The sequence below is a fragment of the Lacerta agilis genome, chromosome 3, assembly GCF_009819535.1.
Source record: "Lacerta agilis isolate rLacAgi1 chromosome 3, rLacAgi1.pri, whole genome shotgun sequence".
NCBI lineage: Eukaryota > Metazoa > Chordata > Lepidosauria > Squamata > Lacertidae > Lacerta > Lacerta agilis.
The window spans coordinates 19,635,267-19,656,895 of NC_046314.1; the positions used below are offsets into that span (position 1 = coordinate 19,635,267).

Below are 21,629 nucleotides of genomic sequence, written 5' to 3' on the forward strand. Positions count from 1 at the left end.
ACTACACTTCTCAGCACCTGCTAAAAACATTTTTGTTTTGACAAGCCTGTCTGATATGTAGAATGTTAGCATGTGCTTTAATCTTTTTTTTTTTTTTTGAGCTTACAGTTGATTTTAATTATTTTTTTTAATGTTTCAGACAGTTGGTTTTTAACTGCTTTTGCTGACAATCCCATTGTTTTGTTCATCACTTTGAGGTTCTGCTTTGTTTTTGCAAACAGATTTTCATAATTAATAAATAGTAACGGTCCATCACAGAATGGATATATCGTTACACGTCACCCCAATTTCCACCAAACGGCTTCGTGAGATTCCTGGGGTTTCAGGCACTCACCCAGGTCTTATTTACACATGGCTTATTTACACCTAAAGTCTTCAGTGAAGAGAATTCAGAGGATTACATCTCAAGAGGGGCTTGTTCCCCCAGCAGTGCAGCACTGAATGAATTCCAAAGGCATCCTGAGCACCTCTGTGCCTCTGTCCCAAGCTGCCAAGAGGTTTCTGCCCTGTATGGCCTCTGCCTGGAGTTCCTGTTCCAGCCTTCTCCTTTCCAAAGACCTTTGCGGGGGCGGGGGGGACACCCAAGTCTCAAGTAAAATGACAGGGACCCTTCCCTGTTTTCCCATGTCATAGGAACTGAAGTCCTAAACCTTTCTCCTCCCACAGTAACCATGGGAACTCTCCCCTCTCTGTACTGGGAAGTTCTTGCCTTGATGATGGTTTTCATTGATGGGTTAATGACTTGCTCCCAGCACCTTTCCTCATTCTTAAGGCTAGCCTGGAAAAGAAGCTTATCCTGTATTTTTTTCACTGGCCTGGCACCTTCCCTTCAATACCTCCAATATTATCTAAATTCTACCATTTATTAATTTCTAACATGCACTAACTCTAGCAGGTATGGGTGCCCTTGCACCCCCCCAAAGCCTTGTTACCTCAGATCTGTAGCTGTGTAAGCAGAGAGAGAGAAAGAGTCGAATCCAGACTTAGCCAATGGGATTATTGTCATGCCGACACAATCATTCTGTCTGTGGTACCGTCGCTGCAAGCATTTTTGCTTGCCAGAACAAATGATCTCCCCTCTCCTCCCACTGCAGGCTATTCTGGAGTTTCTCTCAATCCTTCAGAGTGGATATTTGGGGTTGTGTGAAGGAGAATGCTTACTTTTGGGTGCATGGGGGGGATAATCAGCATAATCCTCTTTGAACAATTTCCATTGTAAATGTCAGTGCAGTTCAGATTATTTACTTTAAATAGAGCCGCAGCAATCATTTAGTAAAAGCAATCTATAAAAGTAGAAAACTGATTGGGGAAAAGCTTGTTGAAATTCCTTCACTTGGCTCCCAAAGATCCAAACCAACTTGACACCAGTGGGAAATGCTTTGTAGGGTGTCAGCTACCTAAACCTTACACTTTGACACTATAGTTATTGCCTATTGACTATTAGGGACCTGGCACATACTTCCCCACTGATGATTTGTGCTCCAATGCACTCCCTCGCCCTCTTGTTCAGTGGCAGTAATAGAGATGTGTATCTTGTTGGGAGGACAACTTAAGATAGATATTGCAAAGCCTTTTAATATTAATGTGCCTTACATTGTAATCCCATACTCAGAAGTAGGACCCATAGGGTTCCATGGGGCTTTCTCCCAGGAAAGTGGACATAATTTAGTGAAGAAATTAAAAATAGGATATTCCCATCTGGAGCATCTGTGGGGGTTCACTGTACACCACAATAGCAAAAAAGAAGAAGGGAAAATGTGCTGTCTGGCTGTCTTTCTGGCCCTGCTCACATTTTATTTTATTTTTTTCGCAATCTAAAAGTCCTGTCCAGAGGTCATTTTATAAACTATTCTTCCTTCCTGAAAGCAAGAAGTGAGATCTCATTCCCTCTCACTGTTTCCTAAGAAATTTCTTCAAGAGAGCTGAAATTGGGGGAAGCACATGGGCTGGACATTAGAAACAGCTATAGGGTATCCAAACCAGCATAATGCTAGCTCTCTACAAAGGAATGAGAGAACCCATGCTAACTGCTTATAAGAAATGAAAGCAAAATTCTGCTATTAAAACACCAAAGGGAGATGTTCTTTCTTTTATACAACAAAGGCATATGAAGGCAGGGAATTGGCCTCCTGAGGAGTTATTGTTTCTGCCTTGAGGTAGCCCAGAAGAATATCCCTGTGGACTTTTGAGGTTAAGTTTCAAGATTTCTTTTGTTAGATTAATGTGTCTTCCAAAAAGTCTTGTTAGCTCAAAAGAGTGTGAAAATGTGATCAGCATACGAGGAGGGTTCACACATGAGAGAGCTCTTTGTGTCAATAACAAAAACAGACATAGGCAGTTTTGATTTCTGCAAGCTGTAAAGAAAGAATGGGGTACTCAGAAGACTGTCAAATTTTAGTCATGGTGTAGTTGAGGGGGGGGAACACCAACTACTTGCTTTTTATCTTTTTGGTGATTCAATCCCTGCTTATCTTTTTAAGGAATCACACAGTGTTCTCCTCATTGATGTTTTTATGCTTTTGATTTACGTGTTCTGTGCGTAGTTTATCTAGCAGTGGGCTCTTGTCTTTTGTAATTTCTCTCTCTCCATACAATCCTGTGAGGAGGGAGATTGGTGTTGAGTGATACACAAGATATTACCTTCCTTGCACATGCCCACAGATGTAACGTCACGTGGTGACTGAAATTTGAAATACCCAAGTCCATCTTTGCCAAAGCATATGACTTATTCCTAAACCCAATATATGAGTGGTGTGCATCATGTTCTCACATATACCTTTACTGAAGTGAGAAGCAAATAGAAGACTAGTTTTGAAAAAAACAGCTTCATGTAGGTGTATGTTAGAGAAGGGACATCTGTGGCTGGAGCTGATAGGAATCTTAGTTCAGCAATGTCCATAGGGCCACAGCTTCCACACCCTGACATACTGTGTTTATTCGAATCTAATGCTCATCATTTTTTGGCCAAATTACGTTGCAAAAATTAACGTGTGCATTAGAGTCAATGGAAGATTCACATCTCCCAGCTAATACTTTTTTTGGTTTCAAGGTTCTGAAAAATTGAGGTGTGCATTAGATTTGATGGTGCATTAGACATGAGTAAATACGGTACATGGTGTGTTTACCACATGCTCGAATGTATTTCTTAATGGTTTGCGCTTCGTAAGATTTACGGTGGACATCAACCATTCCCTTCTTAAAATAATCGGATCAGTTTGCATTAAGAAATACAAGGGGAAATATATTGTTAGAACGAGGCAGCTGCCGGGAGGTAGGGTGTGACATCGAGAGGCTGGAGGAGACCTGTGTGCATTTGGCCTCTTCCTGTTACCCCTTAAGCTATCCTGCAGTCATCGGATGCGGTGGAGGATGCTGTCCTGCCTCTAGTGTTGAAGTCAAGATTCAGTTCTCAAGTCTGGCTGGCCTCTGTACCTGGAATGCAAGAAGGCCACCACCTTGGCTTTGCCTCAGGCAACAAAAAGTCTTGAACTAGCCTTGCATATATAAAGAGGATTGTTTACATTACGTGCATCCTCTTACGCACCATGCTGAAACAAACCCAAGGTGAAATTTGGTTTCCTTGCAATCAAAGTTCTGGGTCTTCAAGTTGCAGACTTAAGTCTGAAAAGGAGAAAATGCCATCTGCTGCCTGGAGGAGACTGGAGTCATGAATTTCTGTGCTTTCTGTCTCACTCTGAGGTTTCAGCTCCTCATTCTCTGTAATGGTCCCACCCAGAACAGCTCACGTTACTTCTTCTTTCCAACACTCTACCATTGCAGTCCTTGCCAAAATACTCTAAATAAACCTAAATATTGGCAACCATAGCAGACTGTGCATATCATTATTATGATGCAGAGTTGCATCATTGGCACTGAGCGTGAGACTTGAACTTTTCCTGGCAGAAAACATGGATTTATTGGGTGGTGGTTAGTGTGGCCTACTCTAATATGGTGACGTGCTCCAGCAGTTGGTACTTCCAGGGGGCTGGGAAAGAGACTTTCCATGATTGCTCTCCCTGACATGTGCCTTTTGCTGCTGTCAGATGGTGGAGCCAGCTGAATGCCATCTAGCCCTCCCCTCCAGACTGTATTTAAGAGGGGGTTCCATGGAGTGCAGCAATGCCAATACCAGAAACATTCTTGTTGGCTAACTTTTGTTTTTGCTTTGAATTTATGTACTTTAGCCTAGATGGTTTCTTTTTCGTACTGTTGAATTTGTTTGTTTGCTAAATTGTTTATTTTTTTGTTATTTTGAATTTAGTGAGATTTTCTGTATTTTGTGTATTTATTTTGTGTGTTTATATTTCCAATGTTCTCTATTTTGATGTTTTGAGGCTTTGTTGTAAGCCGCTTCGGTCACAACACATTGTGGGAAAGTGGCATATAAATATAATCAATCAACCGCATGTTGTTGGGCTACACTGCTCGACTGCTGACCATGCTGCCTTAGATGGATGGGAATTGTACTTCAAAACATCTGGAAGGTACCAGGTTGGGGAAGACCGCTTTAGTGTATACTGAGCCCTACCATAATTTATATAGAAAGGATAACTGGACATAAAGCTATCTGAGGGGCATAAAAAAACAATGTGAATCCATGGAAATGCATTCTGCTCTCACCTTGCTGCATTGCAAGCAGGGGGGAGCCAGTTTCCAGTGTGTACATGTGTCTTCACGTTAAATGAATAAGTCACTAGAGAAAGAGCTTGGAAAGCTCTCTGTGTTCGTTTACTGTTCTGGTGCATATGCTATAAAGGCAGATTGTTTGGATTAAGAAATAATTTAGTGTTCCTGACTTAGATACCTCTTAGAAATTCTGGTGGTGATTTATTGGCATTAAACTGCAGCACCCCTAGAAAGAAACCTTATCAGAAACATATTCATTACGGACTTCTCAAACCCTTCCAGATGGAAGTTTCAAGTGTGGTCAGACATTGAGCTTTTAAGGCATGCATCCATCAAGAATGATGAATCGATGGAGGTCAATGAGTGGAGGCTGGTGAGCAACACCAGCTGCCTCCTCCACATGCTCACTTTTAGAAGGATGCACACATGAAAATCCCTACTTCAGGTGAACCTGTAAGCAGAACTTGTGCTTGTACATCGGTCCTGCTCCCCCATCCATGCATTCACTTTGACACAGACGAATACATGAGCAGTCCTAGCATCAGTTGATCAACCAAAGATGTCTTAGCCCAGCTTTCACCAAACTGATGTCCTCCAGATGTTTCAAACTGCATCTCCCATTAGCTATTGCCAGCACAGCTGCTCTGGCTGGCTGTTCTTGTCTGCTGCGCTCTCAGGGTGTGGGGGGGAAAAATAGAGGTTAAAAATTGTGCCTTGGATGGGATGAGAAAGCAGATATAGGCAAAGGATGGAATATCCAAAATAAACACTATTTTCAACCAAAGAAGACTTCTGTATGAATCTGCTGCTTGGGAATTAATAATGTTGTATTGAAATGTGCTGCAATTTTGAAACAATTTGACATGCTCGTTTAAGCTGCAAAGAAGTGCTTTCAGAGGACCAGACTTAGGTGTGGAATATGTTGAAGACAAGAATATATAACTTCAGATGGGAAGGGGAAAGGGATCCTGGATTACAGGCTGGTATGTGCTAGGAATGGGGAGGACCAATCAACTTTTAAAAGTGCCTTTGAGAAGTTTAGGATTGAAGAACAAAAACAGCAACAATGGCAACAAAAATACCGCACTTCCTCATTTTTCTTTCTCTGGCCTTGGAGGTTTCAAGAAACGTGACTTATCTATAAATAAGGGGAATTTATAAATAAAAAAGTGATTCTAGCGCCAAGCTTGTAAACTGATCTCCGTGTTGCTTTCCGTTGACAGATAACAAATATGCTCCTGCAGTCACTCTCAATGGTTTCATCTTTATTCTTGGAGGAGCTTATGCACGAGCGACCACCATCTATGACCCAGAAAAAGGCAATATCAAAGCAGGCCCCAACATGAACCACTCCAGGCAGTTCTGCAGGTGAGAACACACACACACACACAAACAAACAATTGAATTACCAGCACCTCAATATGTTGTTGTTGTTGTTTTTTCTCCTGGAGGAAATTATTACGTTGAAGTGGGAATGGAAGTGCATGTGTGTTTAAGACTTTTAGTGTTCTCTGGGCTACACTAATATAAATATTACTTGGCTGTGCATCACTCTAAATACTTTCCCTTGGTATCTAAACATCAAGATCTCTCTGGTGTGAGACTGACAGGCCCTGTTATGTACAGTGGTACCTTGGTTTACGAACTTAATCCGTTCCGGAAGTCCTTTCTTAAACCAAAGCGTTCTTAAACGAAGGCGTGCTTTCCCATAGTAGCAGGGGACTCAATTTACACTCAACAGGAAGCGGAGCATGTGTGGTGTAGTGGAGCGGTAGACTCGTTATCTGGGGAACCGGGTTCGCGTCTCCACTCCTCCACATGCAGCAGCTGGGTGACCTTGGGCTAGTCACACTTCTCTGAAGTCTCTCAGCCCCACTCACCTCACAGAGTGTTTGTTGTGGGGGAGGAGGGAAAGGAGAATGTGAGCCGCTTGGAGACTCCTTTGGGTAGTGAAAAGCGGGATATCAAATCCAAACTCTTCTTATTATTATTCCAAAACAAAATTCACAAACCAAAACACCTACTTCCGGGTTTGCAGCGTTCTTAATCCAAGTTGTTCATAAACCAAGCTGTACTTAAACCAAGGTACCGCTGTACTGTATACTTAAGAACTGGAATGGTCTGGAAGCCAGACTTGGGTGTGCATGTGTTTTGTTCAAATCTGAAACAAGGCTAGTGATACCCACGTTATAGGGGTTAGCATAAGATCGACACACATTAACCAAGTGTTGCTTCTTATAAAAATCACTCTATAGTGGTTAACCAAAATGACTGCAGGTGAACCACCATCTGGAAGCAGAGCAGGACTATGAAAGCTCATACCAAGAACAAACTTAGTTGGTCTCTAAGGTGCTACTGGAAGGGGAAAAAAATTATTATTTATTATGTTTTGACTATGGTAGACCAACACGGCTACCTACCTGTAACTGGAAGCTTTGTGAGTTACATATAAGTCACGAGCTTATCTTCCTTACCCATGTTATGCACCAAAATGCCCTGGAAGACATCTAGAATGTTTAGAAAATCAGAGGGGAAATGCTGCTTAAAGATTAACATGAAATTCAGATGAACAAAGTTCCAGTAGTGTGTGTTCTGCAATTATTTGTGATGGCAGGTTTGTGTTTGGGACCGAGGACAAAACACACTTTTTTCATGGACCTTGTAGAATCTCACATTAAATGTGAGCAAGACAGAAGAAAGTGTTAACATTTTGTCCTATGCTTAACACTTGTACCAAAGCTGTGAATGCAACTTTAATACAAGCACATCACTGATCTCATGGATTGCTGTTTATGTCACAGCATGTTAGAGAAAGATGAAATCTGGCATCCCTGTTGTACAATGGCAGGGGAAGAGCCAGTTTGTTCTCTGGACAGCTCAAAGCTGATTCCCATTTAGGATTAATTTCCCATCTGGCAGGCATAGGCAATCTCTGCTTTGTTACAAATTGCAATTATTATTATTTGCCTTTTGTTCCAACTGTATTGAACTTTTTTCCCCTTTTAACCTATGTGTAGACATTTCATTAATCTGGTAAAGTGAGCTTTAATTCACAAAATCCACAATACATGTGTGTTAAGTCTTTGGAATGAGGTTATAACAATTTTATTTATCATAAAGTGCATATGCATAAAATTAGACATGCTTATAACACTATTTGATTATTAATTTTTATAAATACTCAGTTTTAGTATTAAAACCAGAAAACTTGATTATAGAGCTTTCACACAAAATGATCACTTTTTACAAGAATAAATGGTCCAGTGCCAACACCTGTTATTCCCAATTCCATTTTTCATTATAATGTTCTCCATTTTTAGTGTCCCTTATTTGATAATTCTCAGACTTTTAAAAATTATATATTTTAAGTTGGCTTATAAGCTTTTAGAATAGAGAACCCTTGCAGTGGTCAAGATATACAAAATCTGCCATTTATTTTTTACAGTGCATCACCTTTGACAAAATTATTTGGCACTTTTTGCCATATGGAAATGCTATAAGTATAGGAAATGGTGTAAAACCTGTATATAGTGATTTCCATGTAGGTAGCTTTCTGCTGAGTAAAGTGATGGCGCTGTGGGTTAAACTACAGAGCCTAGGGTTTGTCGATCAGAAGGTCGGCAGTTCAAATCCCCGCGACAGGGTGAGCTCCCATTGCTCGGTCCCTGCTCCTGCCAACCTAGCAGTTCAAAAGCACATCAAAGTGCAAGGAGATAAACTAGGTACTGCTCCGGCGGGAAGGTAAACGGCGTTTCCATGCACTGCTCTGGTTTGCCAGAAGCGGCTTTGTCATGCTGGCCACATGACCTGGAAGCTGTCTGCAGACAAACGCCAGCTCCCTCGGCCTATAGAGTGAGATGAGCGCCGCAACCCCAGAGTCATCTGCGACTGGACCTAACGCTCAGGGGTCCCTTTACCTTGTTTAGCTTTCTGCTGAGTAAAGTGTTCTAACCAGTATAGGAGAAATGATGGAAAATCCGAAGCCACATTCTGATGGAATGCTAAACCATGGTTTGTTTGTTTTGGCATCACAGCCACATTCCATAGCAAGCCTCAGCCTCTCACACACCACAAAACCTTCACATATGAGGGAACAAAATGTAAAGCTTTCTGTGACAGCTGGAAGTTTCCTGCTTCGGCTAAATCCAGGAGTAACACTGGTTTGATACCTAGGCTCGTTAATGAACTATGAATCGTACAAACCACAGTTTCCCCTATTCAGCTGAAATGGGTGGTTGTGTTTTGTTCTGAACTCTGACTGGAAGCTTCAGATTTCCTCCCCTCAAGTACAGGAGAGGGAGGAAAGGGAGCTGGGAGTGCACAAGCCTAATGTGTAGTGCATTCTCGTAACACTAAGATGTGGTGTCGCATTAGGCCTGAATGAGACCTGAGAGCAAGCATGGCATACAAAAGTTTTCTGAGTTGAGATATACTGTAAGGAAAAAGTCTGGAACTGAGGCTAAAGTTGGAAAGTGTCCCTATTTCCCAGGAGCAGTCCCAGATTTACAGAAGCCATCCTGGTTTCTGATTTGATCCCAGAATGTCCCGCTTTTCCTCAGGATGTCGCTATTTTCACCAGAGAAATGATGGAGAGTAGGCCTATGGTGTTATGTGACCCCTGAACCAAGGAGATTAGTAACTATAAGTAACTTTAGAAGATATCTGAAGGCAGCCCTGTATAAGGAAGTTTTTCAGTGTTTATTTTTTAATGTTTTTATATATGTTGGGAAACGCCACAGAGTGGCTGGGGCGACCCAATGAGATGGGTGGGGTATAAATAATAAAAATATTGCTATTATTATTGAATAGGGTGTCCCTACTTTCATCAGAGAAATGTTGGAGGGTATTCATCATACCTGCAATACTTAGTCAATGAGTTAAGCAAAAGTCTTCTATTAGTAGTAGTAGCAGCAGCAGCAGCAATGGTGGTAGAATGGGCAGAAAAGCTAGTATTTAGCCATACATCACAAACAGAATTTATATATTTGAATCTCCTTTTTTTATTTAAAGAGTGCCCTCTCTTGGTTGCCAAGAGAATCTTGTCCTGGAGCGAACATTACATTACATTTAAAAAATAAATAAATTACAGGCCAAATCTCAGCCAAAGCTACTCTGTTCCTGCTGCTTCTGTGCTAATTACAGATTTTCATTGTTCCTCTGTGTTAACAAGAGTGAAATTGAATGTAGGAGAACCCCACTGTGTCCAGGCAGTAGTTAATTATATTTTCTCTCTCAAGATTGTAAACCAGAGGCAAACAGTGAAGTACAACTGACGTAACTTCCCTTGGTAATTCATTGCATTAATTATGTGGGATCTTTTTTATTTTTTTAAAAAAATGTTCTTTAACCACATTAAAATTACTTTCATGTAAAAGGCTTTTAATACTACAGTTCTTTGGCCAAGATCACTTGATAGACTGGGATCTGGCCACTAACGGCAGACTTTATCCAACGTTTGAGAGTCATATTTTTTCCTCCACACTGACAAAACTGCAGCAGTTTGAAACAACCCTATTTGTATGTTCGGAATGGAAGGAGTAAACAAATTCTACCCTTCCAGTAAAAACATGTGCACAATACTTAAATGTCCATTGAAATGTTTGCAGCAGTTAGCATTGTTTACATTTTTGCTGCCCTTTCTCACACAGCAGTTACCTCTGCTCAACTACAATAATGATGTAATGGACTTTCAACAGATAATAATAACAGGGATTTTTTTTAAAAATGACAATGTTAAGACAAAGTTATGTAGAATTAGGAGTGGACTTCCAAAATAGAAGCAGCATAACTGGACCCAAGGACTGGAGGCAGTACACTGTTTCCTCTTAAAACATGTGTTGGGGACCTTTGCTTCTTCAGATGTTATTATTATTATTACCCCAGCCACTCTGGGTGGCTCCCAACAGATTATTAATAATAACAAAGCGATAAAACATCAAACATTAAAAACCTAAGCGGGACTGCCTTCAAATGTCTTCTAAAAGTCAGATACTTGTTTATTTCCTTGACATCTGATGGGAGGGCATTCCACATAGCAGGCGCCCCTACCAAGAAGGCCCTGTGCCTGGTTTCCTGTAACTTCACTTCTCGCAATGAGGGAACTGCCAGAATGCCCTTGGAGCTGAACGTCAGTGTCTGGGCTGAACAATGGTGGTGGAGATGCTCCTTCAGGTATCCTGGGCTGAGGCCATTTAGGGCTTTAAAGGTCAGCACCAACACTTTGAATTGTGCTTGGAAACGTACTGGGAGCCAGTGTAGGTCTTTCGGGACCGTTGCAATGTGGTCTCAGCAGCCACTCCCAGTCATGTTAATTACTGAATTACAAGCATGGCCAAAGGCTCGGGATGGTGGCAACCGTAGTTCAACATCTGGAAGGCCAAAGCACTATCTTAAAATCCCAAGGATGATATTTTCCCAGGATGCACGGAAATGGGGAGCATCAATGCTCTGGCCTCAACTACATGGAGGCTGCAAAGGGTCGCCTCTTCCTACAGCAGGGGGCCGAGCGGCAATGTTATATGAACCTGAATTAAAACAGGCTGAGCTGAAACCCATTAATGTAGATCCCACTACCTAAATGCCAAGATTAAAAACCTTCGGCCAGTCACTGCCTCTCAGCCTAACCTGCTTCACAGGGTTGTTGCGGAGATAAAATGAGGAGAGCAAGAACCAAGTGTGGCACCTTCAGCTCCATGAAGAAAAAAGTTCAGGTGTAAATGGAATAAAGGGGGGGGGGAAGAGTGAAGAATAATTTGTGGGCTCTTGGTAGGGTTGCTGTATTTTGAAGAACAAAAAAGAGGACACATTTGCCAACTTCCAACTATGGATCGCTAGGACTCTCATTTTACATACCCATGAAAAAGAGGACATATGACGACGCTACTCTTGAGCAACACCCGGTTAAGAACTGGTGTTTCCTAACACAATTCATATGGGGATTACACACTCTCTCTCAACAAGCCATCTACTCTTACCTTTTGCAATGCCTCCAGCTTATCCTGATTTTGTAATAATAAGGAAATGAGTTAGCTGGAGATCAGCAGCCCACGGTGGGGGCTAGCAGCTCCTATTAGTGAAGCAGAGCACTCACCGTGCTTTGCTGTTCAGAAACAAACCTTTAAAAAAAAAAAGGAAATAAAAATCTCACATACACACACTGTTGTTACTGTGTGGTATAGCCTGAACCTCAGTTTTTTTATTAAGGAGTTCCATTTGGAAGGACCGGATGACAAATCTGCCAGGCTAGCTGTCAGAGGGGGGGAAAGGTACCTTCAGCTGGGAATTGCTGGTTCTAAATTATCTTCCCTGGGAGCATTGTTCACGCTAGTGCATGGCTGCTGACGACGCCCTGTGAGCAATCTCTTGCTACCCAGGTCTGTTTGCATGCTGTCTGAATTCTAAACAAACCAGGCGATGACTATGCACAGAAAACGCATTCTGTGTTCTTTTTACACAAAGGTGAACTAGAAAATTGATGCTTAATTTAATGCATTTATATCTCACCTTTTCCTCCAAGGAGCTCATACATGGTTCTTCCCCCTCTTCATTTAATCCCCATAACCACTCTGTGTGGTTGGTTAGGCTGGGAGTTACTGGCTTGGCCCAAGGTCACCCAGCAAGCTTAATGGCAGAGTGAGGATTCAAACCCTGGTCTCCCAAGTCCTAGTCTGACACTCTAACCACTACACCACACTGGCTCTCAGTGGAAAAATAGGTCACCTTTGCATCTATAATCCTGGTCCCTTGTGGGTAAATGAGAGAGAATGAGCAGGGAGCATTTGCAGGTATGTTTTGGGGGTGGATGAAAGGTGTGCAAGTGTGATGAACGTTATTCACCAACATTATTCCTTTTAAGTTCTGCCTGACTCCTTTGATTCATCTACATTAATTATCATGTACTTTAACGTTTCTGCTGCTCTTAATATCTTCCACCTAGCACAAAGATTTTCCCTCTGCTCGTTTCGTGGTTTTGTAATTTGTTAATAGTTAAATGTATTTTAGTCACTTTTATAAATACTAACGAAAATGGCTGTAGGCTGCAGCCAGATCCCCAGAGAGATCGAGTCAGCACTCCTAGTTAATACAAAGGCAAGGGCACCTAAGACATACACCATTTCACTTAATTGATTCCGTTTTAAATACCTCTTTCCCCAAAATCTCAAAGTGGTATACAATTAAAACCACTCAAAAATGACATGTGAAAGTGGGATTTTAAAAAAGGAAGCTATGCCATCCATCTGGTATTCTAAAATGCAGCAGTCATGCAGCCTACCCAAATTTGTGTAGTTTTTGTTTTGAATAGCCAATTTAGCATGCTACTCTCATGAGCTGCTCTGCCAGTCAGTGAGTAGATGGCATTGAGGTCCAATGACTGCTGCAACATCACCACCATTGGGATTGCAATAGAACAAGGGTGGGGAACCTATTGTTCTGTAGATGCTATTGGACTCCAACTCCCATCATTCCCAACCCTTAGCTATTGCTGGACTCCAACTCCCTTCTGCCCCAGGCAGCATGTCCAAGAGGGCCACAGGTTGCCGGCTCCTGCAGTATATAATGGTGGTGGTGAAGTGTCGGTAGACACTGTCAATTGCCACCATCCTCGGATGTACTGCGGTGACCTCAAACACAAATGAACTATGTGGCAAAGATAGAGAACCAGGCACACTTCCGAGTTGACACACCTCTGTCACCACAGCAAACACTGTTTAACATTGATATGTGTATCACACAGATGCAATCTCTTCCCAGATGGCTTGCATTATGTGGGCAAGACCAGGGTATAGGGTAAGACTGAGACAAGACAGGAACTGAAAAGGGGGGTGGCGGCAATTTGGGTGGGGATGGGACGATAGAGAATGCGGCTTAGGAAAGGCTTTGCTGGAGTCGCGGCTGTTGTAGAGCAACTGAGGGTTAAATGATTTGCCATATCTGTATTAGTGGGTACTACAGCATAAATGAGGGGAAAACACTGGCACAACAGCACAGCAAAATGCATAAATGGGTTACCCTCTACGTCTGTTATCACGCTAATGTGAACATTGCTTTAGAGATAGATCATGGGTGCCTTACCCTCCATGCATTAGTGCAAAATATTAAATACAAGTGGGCACGAAAGGGTTGCAAACAGGAAGGTGGGGAGTGCCTTGCAGCATTCACATCTTGAAGGAGACTACTAGGCAATAGCTACAGGGTTTCCTTGCCTTTCAACACAGAAAGATGGTGGTGTTACAGAATTTTTACAACACAGAAGAGGGTGGTGGCATAGAATTGAAATGAAAAGATAAGAGAGAATTCAGAAATTTTGAAGCTTGAATTTCCTCTTCCTGGGTGGTCAGAGTTCACAGGGATATTTGTGGGTGGCTTTTTCTTGTAAATACACTAAAAGGAAAGTTTTAAAAGGAAATCTCTGGCTTGCTTTTTAACAGCTCTTTGGAGGAGCTCCAGATAAATTAGTGTGTGTGGCATCGTGCCCGTTTTCAGTTACTAAAACTAGTTGCGAGAATTAGGAAGAATATGGTGCACGCGAGCAAGCTAATTTAGTCATTTAAACATTCTTTTATAGCCTCAAGGACAGCTAGAGAAGATATTTCCTCATTTAAATGTTGTATCTAGACAAGGATTAATGTTTACGCAAAAGTTCTCAGCAGTAAGCTTCTAAAAGGAGGTTTGGCTGTAAAGAATGTTTGGTGTCAGTGCAAGGAAGTCCCCAGAGACATAACCAGCCGCAGATGATCCAGGTGAACAGGATACTGATGATTCAGCATCAAGGAAAAACACCTCACCAGATGCTGATGAGCATTCTGCAGTGGAAGTGCTAGTTTTATCACATATGGTCTAAAAACAGTAGCTTTCAGTGGTCACTAATGAAAGACCTTGCAAGAATCCTCTTGAAAGCCAGTACCCAAGCAGAACTGTCACTCAGTAATTTATAGCCTGCCCAGTTAAGTTCCCATATTTTTGCTTCCTCTGCCACTGCCATGTGTGTAGTCCATTGTTCAATGCATATCGTGCAGTGTTCTTTGTTGAAACGACATTAATGTCTGTTGGGAACTCACCTGGATTTGAAACAGCAGAAATGTGAAGCAAGATCATGGAAGGCTGATAATTAATGGATGCGTAGCTTTCAAATTGAACTTCAGATGCAAAACATCTCTCAGGACTTTTGCACTTCCCGCTATTATGTGATCTAAAGCATGGGTAGGCAAACTAAGGCCCCGGGGCCAGATCTGGCCCAATCACCTTCTAAATCTGGGCCACAGACAGTCCGGGAATCAGTGTGTTTTTACATGAGTAGAATGTATCCTTTTATTTAAAATGCATCTCTGGGTTATTTGTGGGGCATAGGAATTCGTTCATTATTTTTTTCAAAATTTAGTCCAGCCCCTCACAAGGTCTGAGGGACAGTGGACCAGCCCCCTGCTGAAAAAGTTTGCTGGACCCTGATCTAAAGCTATTCTGCATTACTGTAGAGTGCGGTGGGTAGTCAACCTGGTGCCCTCCAAATGTTGCCCAGATGTGGACTATGACCACTACCACCCCTGACCATTAGCAATACGGATGGGATTGGGAGTCAGTGACATCAAATGGGCACCAGGCTGGGGAAGGGTGCTGTAGACAATTTTGAGAATTGCCAATGTTGACAAATGCAGCTGATCAAAAACCGCACAAAGAACAACCACCACACCCTTATTTAGCATTATGAACAGTATGCATAAAATATTTGTATTTTTTGAAGAAAGAGTAGTGATATTCTCCTCAGACATGGCCTTTACATTGTCAAAACCGTAGACCGCATTTCCAAGTTCTTACATTTCATTGATGGCATTTCAGAACAAGGGAATTTTAAGTTCTGCTTCAGCCTCTGCCTGTGGATGCCAGATTCTTTGCACTGTTCAGATTTCCAAAATACCACAATCACCATGCCCCCAAATAAAACAGAAAGGTAGAGGACATTACATCTTCGCACTTGCTTTAATTTAAACATAATTTCCACCATGAGACAGGCATTAAACTTGTAGATCTGTCTTTCTCTAAAGGAGTACATTTTATAAACCACTGCTTTCTCCTTTTTGAACAGTGTTCCTAGATTTGAATAGCTCCTGCTTAATCAAATCAATAGATTTAGAGCACTTTTGTGTCCAGACAATAACTCCCTTGCGGGAATTGGCACTGGGTTCTAAAGCAGAAAGCTCAGTTCACTGACTAATAATAATAAAATTCATATCCCAACCATATTGCTGGGTTTCCCCATCTACTCTGGGCGACTTACAACATATATACAACAAAGCATCAGACATTAAAATGCAAAATATCTTATACGAGCAGCAAACAAATCAATAAATAAATAAATAGAAAATAATAATAATAATAATAATAAACAGTTCATTTTTTAACCACCAACCTCAACTAAACATTTTAACCATCACCAACCCTGCAAAAACAAAACACAGGAACCAAATTTAGAACCAGTTGCCCCACCCTAAAAGTGCATACGTGAGAAAGTAATGTGGGGAATTTCTAGACCTGAATAAGGAATGACCCGACTTCTAGCTTTGATGATGTTGTGTCCCGATGGCACATGCTTTGGCGATCCTCTGATACATACTTGGTGCATATATCTTTTCCCCACTATAACATGCGCCTCCGATGTTATTTCCTTTTTCTTTGAGAACATTACAAGTAGCAACAGAACGTATCCATGCTGGTTAATGCTGTCTAGGGTGGCGCTAGCTGCAGCGAGGCAAATTTTGATTTCACCTAATGATACATCCAGCCTTGCCAGGCAACTCTCACCCCAGGCAGCAGTCTTATCACCCCATTCACACTGGGTAGGCATAGGCTGGTGCCCATAATTCTGATGGAACACTGCAAGTGAGCTGGCGGAGACGAACCCCTACTCACTCCAGGTAATGCTTGCTCACTTCCAATCCCTTGGGGGGGACAATGGCTGACTCATTTGGAGCAGCAATTGTGAAGCGCTTTCTGGCCATTATTTCTGTAATTCTTACAACAGCACTGTGAGGTGGGGCAGTTTTATTGTCCACATAATATAGGTGGAAACCTGATGGTAGCTAGTTGCCTGCTACGTTCATGGCTGCTGGGATCTCCATTGGGGGCTCACATTTCTAAGCACTGTATCGTCCTTAAAATTCATCCTTGTGGGCCGTGATAAAAACCCCATCAAGTTGCTTGTTGCTAAGAAAGCTTCTTTTTATAGTGAAGTCAAGAGGCACACAGTTGGGGCTCCTGTTACGGGGCCTCTTTGATTTGTGAGGCCCATTTGTTCTTTCCTGCTATGTTGCTGGGCCACTTAGAGCTTGCAGAAGATATTTGATACCCAAGGAGGCTGAGAAAGATCAAGTAGATGGGAATCTTCCAGACTGTCCATTTGGCATGTATTCATATTTTGTGTGCTATTTTTATTGAAGCAATCTTTGCTAGGCTAGGGGGAAGGGTGGAAATGAAGAATAAATCAGTTTTGCCTCTGGAAAAGAGAGAGATTGAGACACCTTCAGAACTTGTCATCTGGCCCCCTTTCCTGAAGAATTGTCAAAATTTGTATTATTTTTTTCACTGTTGGGTGGGAAGTGCTTTCCATCTCTTTCTAAAAAGGCAAACTCCCAAACATCACTTCAGCAATGTTACAATTTCCCTCACTGCCTTAGTATCCCCCACTGCTTGGGACCTTGTCTTCTGGGTGTAAAGCAATATTATTATTTTTTAACCCTTCTTGGATCCTGATTTTTCTAGTTACTGTCTTCACATGGCAGCCATCAATATTGCCTTTGCAAGGGACCAAAGTGTTGTTGCTTTAATGGAGGGAGTGTTGAAGTTGCATCTTTCTAGAGGGAAATAACTGGTACTTTCTCCCCTCCTCCTCCTCCACTTCATTATATATCAGCATGTAAAGCAGGGCTTGGCAACCTGTGGTTCTCTATATGTTGAACTCTAGTTCCCATTAATCCCTTCCAGCATGGCCAATAGTCAAGGAATATATGGGAGTTGCATAGTCTGACAACTTCTGGTGAAGAAGCTTCAATTCTTTCGTCTAGGCCTTGTTTTCTAACTGGATACCAGCTTTCTGCAGTCACTCCTTCCTCACTTAAATCCTAGAAGCCAACTATTGGACTAAACAGTAACACTGAAAGGACAGTTTACTCAGGGGTCAGCAAACTTTTTCAGCAGGGGGCCGGTCCACTGTCCCCCAGACCTTGTGGAGGGCCAGACTATATTTTGGAAAAAATAATGAACGAATTCCTATGCCCCACAAATAACCCAGAGATGCATTTTAAATAAAAGGACACATTCTACTCATGTAAAAACACGCTGATTTCCGGACTGTCTGCGGGCTGGATTTTGAAGGCGATTGGGCAGGATCTGGCCCCCGGGCCTTAGTTTGTCTACCCATGGTTTACATGAATCTGCTGAAGAAAGGACTCGTGTGGCTGTGCCAGGGCATGTCTTAGCCCCCACCCATCATGGTCCAATTCTTTCTCTGCCCAATGCTCAGGGATGATGGGAGTTGTAGTCAAGCAACAGGTTTGCCACCCCCTGGCATATAGATATTTCTGTTTTCCAAGAGGTGACTGTGCTTAAAATAAGGTTGTGCTCAGTCTCCTGGATTTTATTAGCCCAGCCAGCCCAATCTGTGAGCAGTTAAAATTATTTCGTCTGCTCATCCTATTAGGAGGAGATAATCACCAAGCAGCCTACAGGGCATTCATGTGTGTGCTTTCCACCTGATGAGGGACAGCCTCTTCAGAAAGCAGACTGACCGCCTTACGCTTAATGAATAGTTTACAAATGTGAAGGAAGGATGCTAATTTCCAAACACAAATGTGTAGTGGAAGCATGGTGAGAGAGGCAAAGACATAAATAAGCAACTGTTGTCCCCAATCACCTCTGTAGTCTTTGGGACAAGTTGTCAGTAACTAGCTTGTTTATTCTGACTTCTTCTCCCCAAAAACAACTTCCCACTTCCTTCATGAAGTACACAAATTTACTGTCACTCAATGGATTCCACTGAAATCTTGCAGCAATGGGATGCCTCCCTTGCCTATTCATACTAATACAGTGTTTCAGTCAAACTTTCCCCAAATAGTTTAACAACCTATTGCGTCATTTACTTCACCATTTCTATTTTTTAGGACACCAGTTTAAATGACTCAGCACTCCTCTCAGTTTATTCTCTCTCCCTTTGAGAGTCCTTTTTCTCATCTTCATCATTAATGCACATGCTCACAAGTATCTCCACATTTTGTAAAGCAGAGCTTTCCAAATTGCGTGTCACGACACATCAATGTGTCAGCTGCAGTGTGTAGGCATGTCGCACAAACGCTTCCCCCCCCCCCCACCGAGGCTGGAAAGGGGTTAGTTTAACCTCCGGTTTGCTAGGAAACTGAATTACTGTGTCACAAAATGAGGCGTGTCTAAAAAGTGTGTCACCAACATGAAAAGTTTTGAAAACTCTGTTGTAAAGTATTATACATGGTAGGAAGCTGGGTCATTTTGTTTGCCTTTCCCCAACTCAGGGCCAATTACACTCACACACTTTGAATTAACATTGAAATAGGGGGCTTCTGCACAGATCCAATCTGCTAAATTCTTGGACACACACACACCCAAAAATTATGCTGATTTTGAGCCCTCCGCTGCTTGTATTTGGCATGTGGTTGCAAGGTGATGCTGCAAGTGTGTGGGATGTGTGTGTGTGTGGTCCAACTCATGCTCCCTGTGTATATTCTTCATGCTTTGGAGATGCACTGTAATCCTGTGCTCATGTACCTCACACAAGACTTGTGTTCTTGTGCGACACATTTGAAAGCCACATATTTTATTATTTAGAAGTATTCAACAACTTCCCCAGCAGAAGCAAGGAGCAAATTTGGCCCTCCACTAGCCATCCCCATTGGAACTTTGGTTGCCAGCAGCACGCAGAGAAGGCAATCCTTGCTTTTCAGTTTGGTGACATTAAGTGTGACGCAGTCCTTAGTCACATAAACATTGGATGCCCTATTTATTCCCCTAGTGGGAGTCCTCAAAACCAGTTGCTGTCCCCATATTTGAACGTAAGAGAGCCTTTCTGCACAGAAGGGTTTGGGTAAAATAATTAAGCTGTGTAAACATTTCTTCCAAACAGCAGGCTGGACTAATGAGCTCAAGAAGTGCTTTAGTGAAATATGACTTACTTCATGTCTCTCTTTTTCTCTCTGCCCAGTGCGGTGGTTCTTGATGGAAAAATTTATACCACGGGTGGAATTGTCAGCAGCGAAGGCCCTGCTCTGGGAAATATGGAAGCCTATGACCCCAAAACAAACACATGGACGCTTCTGCCCAATATGCCATGCCCTGTCTTCCGACATGGCTGCGTAGTAATTAAAAAGTACATTCAGAGTGGTTGATGGCCATGAAGACAAGGATTTCAAACAGGCTGTCGCCTGCTGAAAGTAGGCAAGAAAAAGAAACTGTCCTACAGAGAAAAATCAAGGAAATGAATAACCGGCAAACAACCTGTCTAAAATTGGGAATAATCTCTACATTGAATGTAGAAATTCATCCTCACCTTTTGGTGAAGGAGCGGACAGCTCCATGCTATGTACGATAGTGTGACTTAACACAAGTGTGCCACTAGATGTCGTAGTGGCACTTGTTACAGACAGAGTTTTGGTCTACCCAGGTGCAATAATAGCATTTCCCATACGTTGTTTAACTAGGGGGAAAGGAAGAGTCGGCGTTAACACTCCTAGAGAGCAAGCTCGGTTCTTAAAACAACTGATTAGGTTTTGCTATTACACTTTAAGCATCGGGCTATGTGAAAGGAAGGTCAAAGTGTCCTTACCACTTTGATTGCTACATTTTTCTTTTTAAACCAACATATGCTTTTCAATACCAATGACCGAGATAGAACTTATGTGACAGACTGCGTAGATTGAGGTCAGTCTTCCACCAGAGCAGATGTTTATTACGGCTCCTTAGAGCAGAGCTAATAAAAGGATAGAAGTGTGTCTGTCTGTCTGTCTACTAGCATTCCATGTCCTTTTAATGAAAAGGTTTTCTGAAATTGTATGCCAATGTGAATGTGTGGTCGTGAGGAGGGCTTGTTTCTCCCTTTCTACTGTTTTTCTACTGTATGAACAAAATGACAGCTAAATTTCTGTAAAGCAAGAGGCATCTAGGAGCTTTTATTAAACTTTTATTTATCTATTCAAAGTTTAAAATGAATATTCTGTGTTGGGTTTCCCTGAGCCAGTTATTTAAGGCAATGCCTTTTAGTGGGGGTCTAAGATAGCCACTGAACGATAGTCCACTATCCAGGATATATGCCACTGTCTATATTTTTGTCAGATGAATCAAGATCCTATCTATTTTTTCAAACTCTCTCGCTCTGCCCCCTCCCCTTTCCCAAGTATATGTGGGAGTCTTAAAAGAAACCCTCTCTTTCCCCAAGAGGCTTTCAGTGGCTGCTTTTCTTAGAATAAATGCTTCTGCAGCTTTCTCACTGCACAGGTTTAACAACTATAATTGGAAACGCATCAGGTTCTTTCCTACTTTAGAGAGAGGGTGTGTGGGGAAAAGGTTCTGTAGAGTTGTAAGTATATACACAGCAGGGCTATATTTTTATATGTATATTAAAATATTGTATATTCAGAGAAGCATTGTGATGTGGACATTTCTTTATCAAACTGTAAAACGGAGCAGGTGAGATGGGAGAAAGCTGGGACAACAGGGTTGCAATACTAACAGTAAACATACCTTATGAAGAACCCTGAGTAATGGAGCCAGCGCCAATTTTCTTTGCAGCAGCCAGGAAGAAACAGAACGGGCACAACTGTCTATGCTCTTTCACCGAACTTCATCACGGCCATTAGAAAGAAAACTAACTTCCATCAGAAGTGCGGCATGCCACATACTGTAATCACAGAGCGAAATCCTATCTTCATTCAAATATTTGCCATTGAAATCAGCGACATCGAGATTTTACTCCCAAGGGATGTGACCTA

At 42.1% G+C, this 21,629-nt stretch overlaps 1 protein-coding gene across 1 annotated transcript in view; it reads left to right on the forward strand.

Annotated features, from left to right (window-relative positions):
- Positions 1-21,281, forward strand: part of KLHL29 (kelch like family member 29) — a 338,599-nt gene extending 317,318 nt beyond the window's left edge. The window contains exons 12-13 of the mRNA XM_033142957.1: positions 5,850-5,994; positions 19,847-21,281. Of these exons, the coding sequence (XP_032998848.1) occupies positions 5,850-5,994; positions 19,847-20,030 (329 nt within the window). The 3' untranslated portion in view covers positions 20,031-21,281. The remainder of the gene's footprint in view (positions 1-5,849; positions 5,995-19,846) is intronic.
- The last annotated feature ends 348 nt before the right edge of the window (positions 21,282-21,629 follow it).